General features: G+C 52.4%; 1 protein-coding gene across 1 annotated transcript in view; it reads right to left on the reverse strand.

Moving 5' to 3' along the window:
* Nucleotides 1-1,504: 1,504 nt before the first annotated feature.
* Nucleotides 1,505-12,966, reverse strand: part of SPACA6 (sperm acrosome associated 6) — a 12,626-nt gene continuing 1,164 nt past the window's right edge. The window contains exons 2-9 of the mRNA XM_017865128.1: nt 12,250-12,327; nt 4,828-4,896; nt 3,959-3,982; nt 3,516-3,593; nt 3,273-3,382; nt 2,408-2,564; nt 2,102-2,312; nt 1,505-1,606 (exon numbers count right to left, since the gene is read on the reverse strand). Of these exons, the coding sequence (XP_017720617.1) occupies nt 1,573-1,606; nt 2,102-2,312; nt 2,408-2,564; nt 3,273-3,382; nt 3,516-3,593; nt 3,959-3,982; nt 4,828-4,896; nt 12,250-12,327 (761 nt within the window). The 3' untranslated portion in view covers nt 1,505-1,572. The remainder of the gene's footprint in view (nt 1,607-2,101; nt 2,313-2,407; nt 2,565-3,272; nt 3,383-3,515; nt 3,594-3,958; nt 3,983-4,827; nt 4,897-12,249; nt 12,328-12,966) is intronic.

The following is a 12,966-nucleotide window of genomic DNA, read 5'->3' on the forward strand; positions in this document are numbered from 1 at the left end:
TTATTTTAGAATTGAATGAATTATAGGACACTCAACTGGTATCTGGGAGAGTTGGAGAATTGGTTGGTATGGGGGCAGGAGGTAGAATCCCACACATTTAGTGTCAGAAATGTTGGGAGTACAGAAACAGTTTTCCGGCCAGGAGCGGTGGCTCATGCCTATAATCTCAGCACTCTGGGAGGCTGAGGGAGGCAATCACTTGAGGTCAGGAGTTTGAGACCAGCCTGGCCTACATGGCGAAACCGTCTCTACTAAAATACAAAAATTAGCTGGGCATGTTGGCATACGCCTTTGTAGTCCCAACTATTTGGAAGGCTGAGGCACGAGAACTGCTTGAACCCAGGGGATGAAGGTTACAGTGAGCCAAGATTGTAGCACTGCACTCCAGCCTGGGCGGCAGATCAGGACTCCATCTCAAAAAAAAAAAAAAAAAAGAGAGAGAAACAATTTTCTTTTACTGTCCACTGGAATCTAAGTTTCATGTGAGTACTATACAAACTTTTTGTCTCTTATTTCTTCATTGGGATCTCTATAGTGCCTTGAAAATACATGACAAAATAGTAAACACTCAATAAATATTTGCTGAATGAACAAATTAATAAAGGGAAATAGACCAGTGAACAAGAATGAGTACATGCTCAGAAGGAGCTTCTCTTTCAGGTAGGAAAGGCAAAACCAAATTAAAAAATGAGTTAACGGCTGAGCGCGGTGGCTCACGCCTGTAATCCCAGCACTTCGGGAGGCTGAGGCAGGTGGATCACCTGAGGTCAGGAGTTCCAGATCAGCCTGGCCAACATGGAGAAACCCTGTCTCTACCAAAAATACAAAATTAGCCAATTGTGGTGGCGCATGCCTGTGATCCCAGCTACTCAGGAGGCTGAGGCAGGAGAATCGCTTGAACCTGGGAGGCGGAGGTTGCAGTCAGCTGACATTACACCACTGCACTCCAGCCTGGGCCTTGGAGTGAGATGCTGTCTCCAAATAAAATAAAATAAAATAAATCAAAACAAAACAAGTCCTGCTGGTATGTAGAGAATGGGCTAGAGTGGAGAGAGGCCAAGGAGAGGCCGGGGGCTGCTCCACTGATCCAGACATGAAGTGGGGGTGACTGGGACCACAGAGAAGGCAGCTTCACGAGATATTTAGGAGTTAAAAAGTCTGAGAGTTGGAAATGAAAACGAATTCGAAGTGGAGGCGAAGTCAGATTCCAAGGTTTCTGGTTTGAACTGCTAGGTGGATGGTGTTGCTCTTTCTGGTAGGAGGCAAGCCTCGGGGAGGAACAGCCTCTGAAGACAACATGGAGGACTCTATTTGCGGGTGCCTTCTGCAGGTGGAAATGTCAAGGAGACAGCCTCGAGAGGGGGTATCTGGGTTCCCACCTAACTTGCACTGCGGTAGCTATGCCTAACTGTCATTATGCGGGCCATATTCATCTGGGCATGTGTGGGCTTGCTGCACCTCCAACCCAACTTAGTAGTGACCACCTTCAGAGATGAAACAATCCAGAGTTGAAATATATTCTTTATTTTCAGAATGGAAACAGGATAGGGAAGGAGGAAAGAGATACCTTTGTTAGTTGCCACTGCAGTACCATCGAAAGAATATCCTGGGGAAACAAAGAGGTATGTGTGTTACAGGAGGGGTTGGTGACTAGAAATCTAAGTCCTGGAGGCCTGGACACCAGGGTCGAAAAGGTGGACAGGGTCTGGACTCCTGGGTCTGAGGAAGGAGGGGCTGGGGCCTGGGATTCTGGGTCTCAGGGAGGAGGAACCTGGGTGCCTGGATTCTTGGATCTGAGGGAGTAGGGCTAAGGCCTTGGACTCCTGGGTCTGAGTGAGGAGAGGTGTGGGGGCCTGGACTCCTGGGTCTGAGGGAGGAAGGGCTGGGGACTTGGGTTCTTAGATCTAAGGGAGGAGCGAGCTGGGGACTTGGATTTCTGGGCTGAGTAAGGAGGGGCTGGGACCTGGACTCGTGGATCTGAGAGGGGAGGGACTGAGAGCCCGACCTCCTGGGTTGGAGGTTGGTGGGAACCCAGACTTCTCGGTGGGATCTGAGAGAGCGGGGAGCTAGATGCTGGGGCGCCGGGGTACCGAGGACTCACCACGCCAACACGGTCGCACTCGCTGATGCGAGGGCCCCGAGGGCTGCAAGCAGGAACAGGTTGCTGGGCGTCAGAGCCTCGGGCCTGACGAGCAGCTCGCCCAGGCTGGGCCTCCAGGGCTCGATCAGCTCGGCGTCCCGCGGCGCCCAGCGCAGCACTTCCCGGAACGAGGCCTGCAACTCTGTCTCCGCCCGCGGGGGCGGGCCCGTCACTGCGGGGGCGCGCACGTCAGTCAGGCACGAGCCCCACCCCTCGCTCCGGCCTTCTCCCCGCCCCGCTCGCTCGCGCCGCCGCACCCCGCCCCACCGTTAAGAAAGAAGTAGAGCCGGGCCAGGGGGCGTTGGTCTTGCTTGATCACGCAGGAGAACGTGCCGCGGTGCGTAAGCTGCGCCGGACGGATCCGCGCCAGGTATCCTTCGGCCCGCGGCATATCTCGGAAATAGGACAAGTCCTGAGTCCGGAGCTGCGAGACGGGCCGGCTTAAACTCCTCAACTCCGGCTTGCCACTGAGTAACCTACAAGCCCCGCCCCCGAGCTAGACCACGCCTCCTGGAGTCCCGGCCCTGAGCCTTGAGCAGCCCGCCCCCGAGCCTTCTACTCGCTCCTCTGCCGTAAACGCACCCCTTCCCCTCACTCCTTAAACCCTTACCCATAACCTACCCCTAGAACCTGCTTTTATTTATGTATGTGGTGTTTATTCCTTTTTCTTTTCCAGACAAGGTCTCGTTTTGGCGCCCAGGCTGCAGTGCAGTGGTGTGATCATAGCTCACTGCAGCCTCGAACTCCTGGACTTAAACAGTCTTCCCGCTCAGCCTCCCCAGTGTCTGGGGCTATAGGCGTGCACCACCACGCCCGGCTGTTTTTAAAATTTTTTGGTAGAGGTGGGGTCTTAGTATGTTGCACAGGCCGGTCTCGAACTCCTGGCCTCAAGCCATCCTCCCGCCTTGGTCTCCAAAAGCGCTGGGATTACAGTTGTGAGCCCCCGCCCCAGGTCCTTGGTCCTGCATTCTTATCTTCGAGCTCTCCCCTAAATCCCGGGACCCTCCTGTTGCTCATGCCTGTGTCTAGAAGGAGCTTCGCGGAGTCCGGTCCCCGAAAGCTGACTCCCCAACCTCTAGTGAAGCCTACATCGCCCGTCTAAACGCATCGCGCCTGCCCTGCCCCGACTCACACCTCCTCCTGCGAACTTCCAGGAATAGGTGATCTCCTCCTTTGGCAGCTGGAAGTTCACGATGCAAGAAAACATAGCCTGGTCGCCCCGAATCACCGTCACATCCTGAACTGAAGACGGAGCTGGGTTCACTCGCTGGGCCCCGCCCACGTCTGGCTCGCCACCAGCCAGCTCATGCCCCTCGGTGCTCTGGTCCCGTTTTCTCAAGTTAGTCTCCTGCACCCCGAGGTCCCGCCCCTTCACCTGGGCAGTCCAGCGGGAGGTCGCAGACCCTGGAGTAGCACCCGCTGCAGAGGAAACGCCGGGCGAACTCCTGGAGACCTGTGGGGCGGGAACGCTGCGTCAGGTGCCACCTGCCCTCCCAAGCCCGGGGCCCTTGGCCCATTTGAGAGCCGTGTAGCTTCCCAGGGTCCATAGGCCAGGTGGCATCTTGACCTCGCCCTCCCTGTTGTCCTTGGGCGACTTTCACGCCTCTCCGCCCTCTAGGATTCCTATTGGTTTGCTTCGGCTCTCACACCCACCTTCTGAGGATTTAGCGCAATACCTGGTATACTTCCTTTTCTCCAGGGCTTATTGGCCTCCTAAGGATTTGAAGCCCACCCGATTTCCCCCACTTGATGTCGTAGGTTTCGGCCCCGACCGCCTCCCTTACCCCGCAATTTCCAAGTTTTAGATGAAGTCCTTACCGCAAGGAGGGATGCAGGCCTGGGCTGTGGAGAAAGAGGAAACATCACTACTTTAAAGTCATCACTACCTTAAAGAACCCTGCCCAATGCTCCCCTAACGGATGTTACAAGGCCGGACGCATTGCTCCGAGGAGGTAGGGCCAAGCCTGAGCATTCCATTACGAGGTCAGGCACAGGCCTGCTGCCAGCCTTCTACTTGGGGTTTAGGGGGAGCCACACTGGTTTGCTGTAGGCCCTGAGGGGGATGGGCAGTCCAGGTGTATTCCACCGAGGAGGCGGGGCTAGATCCTGGGTGATCCTTGCAGGAGACCGGGGCCAAGGTGGTGGCCCACTAAAAGAGGCGTGGCCAGGCTAGAAGTAGTCCCAGAAAGGGGCTCAGTTGGAGGGGAAACTTCATAGAAGGGGCGGGGCTGGATCAAAAATGGTCCATGCGGGGTAAGAGCCCTTCCTCAAGGTCTGAGGCTCAAGAGATGGGACCAGGGGATTGAAGGGGAGTGGATGGGGGTCTCAGGAGTGGGTTTTGTTTTGAGATGGAGTCTTGCTCTGTCACCCAGGCTGGAGTGCAGTGGCACAGTCTCCCGTCACTGCAACCCCGCCTCCAGGGTTCAAGCGATTTTCCTGCCTCAGCTTCCTGAGTAGATGAGATTACAGGCATGCGCTACCACGCCCAGCTAATTTTTATATCTTTAGTAGATATGGGTATCACCATGTTGGTCAGACTGGTTTTGAACTCCTGACCTCAAGTGATCTGCCCGCCTCAGCCTCCCAAAGTGCTGGGATTACAGGCGTGAGCCAACATGCCCGGCCAAAAGTGGGGTTTTCTAATTGTGTTTGTGTGTCTGAGAGAGGAGAGATGGAGTGTATTTTACCTTCTTTAAGCTGTGTAATGACCTTCTTCATTTTCTCTGCAGCATCAGGGAAGGCAACCTCAAAGGATCCTGGAGAGTGGAGGGGAGGACGGCCTGTGTAGTAAAGCTCTTCCCCTAGGGCTTGGTCCTTGGTCCTGCATTCTGATCTAGCCTGGCTAGGGCTGTGCTGGTCCTAGCTCACAGGACGTGCTGTCATGGTATCTGCCCTTCCCTGGCCCCTCTTCACCCTTCTCTTATTACCATATCCTCTGTTCCTCTTCTTATCTCCCGCCTTGTGTACTTGAAGGCTAACAAGTCCCTAAGTCTCCTTCTGCCTCCTGAATCTCTCCAGGATGGAAGCCCTCCTGGACACCTGCGTATAGCTTGTTGTGGGGAGAAGGGGAGGATAAAGATAAAATTCCTCCCCAAGGCCTATTAGGTCTTACGTGGTTTGGCCTAGTTCCCCCTCCCTCCCTGTCCCATCCCTACTGCCCACTTTTCATTTCCTTTTTTGAGACAATGTCTCACTGTCACCCAGGCTGGAGTGCAGTGGCGTGATCTCGGCTCACTGCAACCTCTGCCTCCTGAGTTCAAATGATTCTCCTGCCCTAGTCTCCCTAGTAGCAGGGACTGCAGGAATGTGCCACCACACCTGGCTAATACTTGTGTTTTTAGTAGAGATGGGGTGTCACCATGTTGGACAGGCTGGTCTCGAACTCCTGACCTCAAATGATCCACCCACCTCAGCCTCCCAAAGTGCTGAGGTTACAGGCATGAGCCACCATGCCCGGCCTCATTTCCTTTAATATGAAAACAACCACATTCTCTAGCACCTCAGGGCCTTTGCACATGCTGGCTTTGGTTTTTAGCATATTTTTCCTTCTCCTAATCATCCTTCCATCATCACAGATCTAACCAAGTTCCCTGTTTTTGTCTCTCATTGCAATTATTTCATTCCTAGCTCTCATCCGTCTGCAATTACATATATTTATATATAGATGATGATCATGTATGTCTGTCTCGTAAGTAAATAAACATGTTCTTCTGTAGCGCTGTGTCCCCTGAATCCTGGAGAGGGCCCTGAGTCTTAAAAGTGCTCAGTTAGTATTTGTACAATGAATTCCAGGATCCAACTCAAACTAGAGACCCCAACCGGTGGCCTATGGCCCAAATCCATCCCCGGGATGTGTTATATTTGGCCTGGAAAGTGTTTAAAAGAAAATGAACCAGTTGCCAACATACAAAATTTGGAATGTCACATAAAACGTTTGGCATCTTTTTACAAAGTTGGAAGAGCTGAAACACAAAGATCGTATTTCCATAAGGCAGCGAATAGCTGGAGATGAGTAGCAGCCATTCCCTTGAAATGGAGCACACACCGGCCACTTCCATGGTCCCCATCCTCTATTCACTTCTATATTTATCCATCTTTTACTCTTTTATCTTCCTTGTCTTTGTAGGTGTTTTTGTTGTTTTGAGATACAGTCTCACTCTGTTGCCCAGGCTGGGGTACTGTGGCGTGATCTTGGCTCACTGCAACTTTCACTTCCCAGGTTCAAGCGATTCTCCTGCCTCAGCCTCCCCAGTAGCTAGGATTATAGGCACCCACCACCATGCCCAACTAATTTTTGTATTTTTAGTACAGATGGGGTTTCACCACGTTGGCCAGGCTGGTCTCAAACTCATGACCTCAAGTGATCTGCCCACCTCAGCCTCCCAAAGTGCTGGGATTACAGGTGTGGGCCACCATGCCTGGCCTTGTGTTTTGACCACTGCAGTGGCCTCCAAATCCAAACTGTATGGGTTTGTGGCTTGTTCCAGTGGAAGAAGAAAAAGTAGACAGCTGACTTGATCTCGTGGTGGTTTGTGGAAATCAGAAATGTGGCAGGGTTTTGTAGGCTAAATTGTGCCCCCCTCAACCAAATTTGTATGTTGAAGTCCTAACTCTCAGTACCTCAGAATGTGACTGTACTTGGTTCTTAATGAGGTGATTAAGTTAAAATGAGGTCATTAGGGTGGGCCGTAATGCTGTATGATTGGTATCCTTATGAGAAGAGGAAATTAGGACACAGAGATGTACACAGGGACATATGAAGAAAGCATCTACAAGCCAAAGAGAGAGGCCTTAGAAGAAACCAACCCTGCCGACACCAAAACCTTGACCTCAGACTTCTGGAAGGCAGAAACTTCTGTTGTTCGAGTCACCCAGTCTACGGTACTTTGTTACAGTGGTCCCAGCAAACCAATACCCAGGAATTGTCCATTGCCTCCAAATATCTATATATCGATATCCACAGAACAGATAAAAGGCTTCATCTCCCAGCCTGCCTTGCAGTTGTGGTCATGTGACCAAGCTATAGCCATAGGATGTAAATGGATGTGTTATATGTGAGTCACAGGAAGTGGCCTGAAGAGGGAGGTGGTACCGCACCTGGAATTCCAGCTACTCTGGAGGCTGAGGTGACAGGATCACTTGAGGCCAGGAGTTCAAGATAAGCCTGGGCAACATATCAAGACACCATCTCTAAACAAATTTTTATAGATTAGCCAAGTGTGATGGCATGTGTCTGTAGTCTTAGCTACTCAGGAAGCTGAAGTGGGTGGATGGTTGAACCCAGGAGTTCAAGGCTGTAGTGAGCTATGATTGCACCACTGTACTCCAGCCTGGGCAATACAGCAAGACTCTGTCTCTAAAAAACAGAGAGAAGGTGGTGCCATCTTACTGTTCCCCTCATCCATCCTGCTGCCAGAAAATTTGCATCCTGCTGCCTGAAAATTTGTTTTGATGGTTGGAGCTCTAGCAGCCACACAGGACCATGAGGACAAGGGCTATTCCCTGGGATATTAAGCCTTGAAGGAGCTTGGATCCCCAAGAAATGGAGGTGCCAAACTACCCTGAAGTGCCTACCTCAAGACTTACTTTATATAGGAGAGATAAACTTCCTATGGGCTTAAGCCATTGCAAGGACAGGGGAAAGCATCCTCTGTGATTAAAACCATACAGAAAGGGAGGGAACTAAGGATATTGGCAAGAGAGTGGCTGAAACAACGATCACTGGATATACACTTGGAGAGAGGAAGCACTGATGCCGAGAAGTGGGTTCCAAATGAGGACCAAGTGGTCTCTCCTCGGCCACAGAGCAAGGAGTGTGGTCTCAAGATGGCAGGATGATCAGGAGCATATGGTCAGACTGGGGTGCACAAATGAGACGCCAGGATGTTGCAGGAGTCATCCAAAGAATTTCTATGGGCCAAATCAAATGACTCATGGGCAAGGTGAATGTGGGATATACCGAGGAAGCCATGGTGGTGGGTTGGGCTTATAACCCACCAGGGGAGTATGAATGGAGTGAAATGTTCCAAACAGCCTGGGTTATAGCAAGCAGGCCACAAAGAGGCATGGGTGGGTGTTGTAAAGTCTCCCCCACAGGAGTTGCATATCGTCAGGAGCTCTGACCCTGCTTCAGATCATCTGGGGTCTGAGTCCTGGCGCTTCCATCTTGAGCATACCTGTCTGAGATCTGAGTATCAATCACAAGCCCTCCTCCTCATGTGACCTTGGCCAAGTGACTTCACCTTCCTGATCCTCAGTCTCCTCATTCATCAAATGGGGATGATAGCACTGTCTGTATCACAGGGTTGGGGGAGGATGAGATGCCATACAACCATGAAAGCATCCTCATCCCCACTCTTTCAGGGCATTGTTTAAGGATTGTATGAGATGGTGTCGCTAAGCATGTAGAATGGCTCCTGGCACATAGTGAGTGTTAGAGAAGGCTGGCAAACTTAGGATTGCCATCTCCAAGTTTGAGATGGGGAAACGGAGGTGTGGGGAGATTACAGAAGTGGTCCAAAGTCACATGGCTACGTTTGACCCTGGTGGTCAGGCTACAGAGCCTCCACACCTAATCGCTGCATGCATAATCTCCACACCTAATACTGCATCCAATCTGTACCAGGTCATCCACTCCATGGTTTATGTATACATATATACAAATAAGATCACCAGGATCACCAAGAGGCAGTCAGCCTACGTCAGCTCCTCCATCTCCCTGCTCCTCCCTCTGGAGGAGACGCAAAAGTCATCCTTGATTCTTCCCACTGCCCTCACCCACCTACATCGGGTCCAGTCTATCTCCAAATATATCCCAGGTCTACTGTTCTTGTCCGGAAGAGCCCCAGCGTTCCCATCTGAGAAGCGAGACTATAAAACGCAGCTTCACAGGGCCGGTAGAGGAGATCCTTTAGGAAGATACTTAGTATGAATGACTCTGTGTATGGCAAACACAGTCTCTAACACGCACGCACAGGCCTGGCACACGGTCAAATCCTTATGCCCACCCCCCTCTGTTCAGACCTCATCTGGGCCCCCCGGACCACTGTGACGGGTCCAAGCCACCACGGGCAGGCTTCTCACTGGAAGTCTTTCTGCCTTTAACCAGGACCCACATAGCTGCCAGAGAGATCTCGTTAAATCCCAGGTCAGATCCTGTCTCTCTGTGTAAAGTCCTCCAATAGCTCCCCCGTTTCAAGAGCAAAACACAAAAGTCATTCCAAGGGCCTACAACAGCAATTCTCAGAGTGTTTCCGGAGCAGCATCATGAGCACTGCCTGGGATCTTGACAGAAATGTCCATTTCTGGGCCCTACCTTGGACCTGCTGGTCAGAGGCGGTGGGGTCCAGAAATCTGCATTTTAAATAAGCTCCCAGGGGATTCTGATATATGCTGGGGCTTGAGAACCACCTGTCTATGAGGATCTACTGGAGGTAGCCCCTTGCTATCTCTCTGATTTCACCTTCACTCCAGCCCCACAGGCCCCAGGGTCTTGCACTGGGTATGTGGCCTGAAAATCTCTTTCCCCAGATTATCTGCATGGCTGTCACTGTCACCTTGTTCAGGTCTTTGCTCAACTGGACTCTGTCATTTCCATCTGCCCTGACCAACCTATTTAAAATTATCACCCAGCCATGCCTGTAACCCCAGCACTTAGGGAGACTGAGGTGGGAAGATCACTTGAGCCCAGGAATTCAAGACCAATCCCATCGTTACAAACTATTTAAAAAATTAGCCAAAGATGGTGATGCACACCATCTTTGTCCCACCTTATAGTCCCAGCTACTTGGGAGGCTGAGGCAGGAAGACGGCTTGAGCCCAGGAGTTTGAGGCTACAGTGAGCTATAATCAGACCACTGAACTCCAGCCTGGGTGACAAAATGAGACCCTATCTCAAAAAAAAAAAAAAAAAAAAAAAAATAAGGCCGGGCACAGTGGCTCATGCCTTTAATCCCAGCACTTTAGGAGGCTGCGGCAGGCAGATCACGAGGTCAGGAGATGGAGACCATCCTGGCTAACACGGTGAAACACCGTCTCTACTAAAAATACAAAAAAATTAGCCGGGAGTGGTGGCAGGCACCTGTAGTCCCAGCTACTTAGGAGGCCGAGGCAGGAGATTGGCGTGAACCCGGAAGGCGGAGCTTGCAGCGAGCCGAGATCAAGCCACTGTACTCCAGCCTGGGTGACAGAGTGAGACTCCGTCTCAAATAAATAAATTTAATTTAATTTAAAAAAAACTATTCCCCCTTTCTCTTCCCTTTCTGTTTTCCTCCACAGCAGGGATCACCAACTGACATACTAAGATACTAAGATATTTTATTATGTTTATTGTCTGTCTCCCCAGACTCCGCCCCAATATAAGCAACCCGAGGACGGGTGGTTTGCAGTTTTGTTCACAGCTGTCTTCCCAGGGTTGTTCCCGGCACATTCAGTAAATATCATTGAACGTATTGCACCAGCTTCTCCCGGCCTCCAGACTCTCGCTCTGGTCCATCTTCCACATGAGCCCAGAGGGTTCTCTCTACACCCAGAGCTGCCCCTACTTCTCCGCTGTTCACACTCCTGCTGCAGCTCCCCAGTGCCCTGAGGAAAAAGACTCAAAACTCTCTTTTTCTGCTGAACTCTAGCTGCCTCCTATAAGTCCCTGAGACTCCTCGAAGTCACTACATTCTAACCCAGCTCATCATCTGCCCCCGGCTCTTTCTCTCAGGCTTCTTACTTCAGTGATGACCCACCGCCCAATAGGCACGGAGCAGGGCCTGTCTCAGACGCTGTTCTTTATGCTTCCCCAAACAGCCCAGCAGACCTAACTCTGGCCCTGGGCCTTCTTCTCCACCTTCACAGCCCCAGCCCCCACTCAGGCCTCCGCTCTGGCCTGGACCCTCACCCAGCCTCTTCTCTCTCCTCTCCAAGTCTGTCCCACATGCGGCCCCACAGAAAGCTTCCACTCCCTGATGCAAAGGTTCCTGATCTTTTTAAAAGCTTCTGTGACTAGGCAGCCTAAGTAGGGAGACAGGGCATTTCCTGGAATCCTGCACACCCCCGATGGAGAGCTTTAGGGCCTCAGATCTCCCTTTAGGGTGGAGGTGGGGGAGCCACTGCTGAGGCCTTCTCCAGGCTGGCCCTGGATGCCCCCTGGGTGGATGGGAATCGTCCCTCTTCCGGGATCTCTGACAAGACGCTTGGAGGGCAAAGCAGGAAGCAAAAGGAGCGACTGTGGGTGTGGGAATAAGCCCTGAGCTCCTGGATCTAAGAGGAAGCCGGTTTATTCTACAGCGCAGGGCTCTGTAACTCCTGCAACTCTGAGCCTCCACAGTTCCAGGGTCTGGCACGCTGTGGGGATCATGGCCATGGTGACCTGGCGTGATGACTGCCCATCGGCCACGTGTGGCCTCCAGTCCTGAGGTCTCTTCGCACGGTGACACAGCTCAACGCTGTCACATGTGCCTGTCTCACCAGGACAGTCACACCTCGTCTCTCTTCACTGCTGTCACCTGAGCCATCTACTCTGCTGTTCCTGTTTTTCTGCCCTCTAATTGCCTCACATCTCAAAAATGTGGAATCATTTTATAAGAAATCTGTGTGTGTGTGAGTGTGTGTGTGTGCGTGCGAGTGTGTGTGTGTGTTCTATTCTAGAGGAAGATACCTTCCCTAAGGTCAGGGTCATCAGGCACCCCAATTTCCCCCCGCCCTCCCCGGCCGCTGAGCTCCGTGGCCATCCAAGGAGGCAAGAAGATTGTCCCACTTTACAGATGGGTAAGTTGAGGCCAGGAGAGGGGCAGTGACCCACCCAGAACTTCATAGCCAGTTAAGATTGTGAGCCATGCAGCCATGGCAGAACTTATGCCTACCCGACCCCATCTGGACTTCCAGTTCTAGACAATTTCTGCAGTGTCCCTTCCCCCTCACCACCTTCAGCCCCTGGCTCTTAGAGCTACCTTCAACCTTTGCTTGGACAAGTAGCTGAGCTCAATGGCTTCCCAGCTTTCCCTTCCCAGATCACTGCCCAACTCTGGGGGCCTCCTTCGTCTGCCCCAGGCCCTCCCACATACCCATCTCTTGGGGGCTCCAAGTCCACATCTCCCATCTCCCCATCCCCACACACTCACCCTGGGCAGCAGCCAGCTCCTGCAGGGCATGGGTCATCTGGGTGAAGGCGTCATGCAGGTGGCTTCTCTCATCATAGTCTGGCGGTGAGGGAGGGGGCAGGGGCTGGGGGAGGCAGCTCCCCACAACACCATGTCCCTAATGGGAACATTCTGTCTCTGAGTCTCTGCCCTCCCAAGGCTGTATCCTCCCCTCTTTTGACTCTCTGCCCCACAGTCGCTATGCTTCCTGAGTCCCTCCCAAGTCTCTATCCTCACCTCTCTGTGAGTCTCCATCTTCCCTGAGTCTCTGCCCCCGACCAGTCTCTATCCTGCTTCCCTAGTCTCTGCCTCATTTCTATCCTCCCCTTTCTGGGTCTCCATCCTTCTCTGAGTCTCCATCTTCCCCTCTCTGAGTCTCCATCCTCCCCTCTGAGTCTCCACCTCCCCTCTCTGGGTATCTGTTCCCTCTCCAGTCTCCATCCTCTGATGTCTGTCTCTCCATCGTCCCCTCTCTGAGTATCCATCCTCCCCTCTCTCCGTGACTCTGCATCCTCCCGAGTCTCCATCCTCCCCTCTCTGACTCTCCATCCTCCCCTCTCTGACTCTCCATCCTCCCCTCTCTGACTCTCCATCCTCCCGAGTGTCCATCCTTCCCTCTCTGACTCTCCATTTTCCCAAGTCTCCATCCTCCCCTCTCTGACTCTCCATCCTCCCCTCTCTGAGTCTCTGCCCTGCNGT

The sequence above is a fragment of the Rhinopithecus bieti genome, unplaced genomic scaffold, assembly GCF_001698545.2.
Source record: "Rhinopithecus bieti isolate Rb0 unplaced genomic scaffold, ASM169854v2 scaffold_2723, whole genome shotgun sequence".
Classification (NCBI taxonomy): Eukaryota; Metazoa; Chordata; class Mammalia; order Primates; family Cercopithecidae; genus Rhinopithecus; species Rhinopithecus bieti.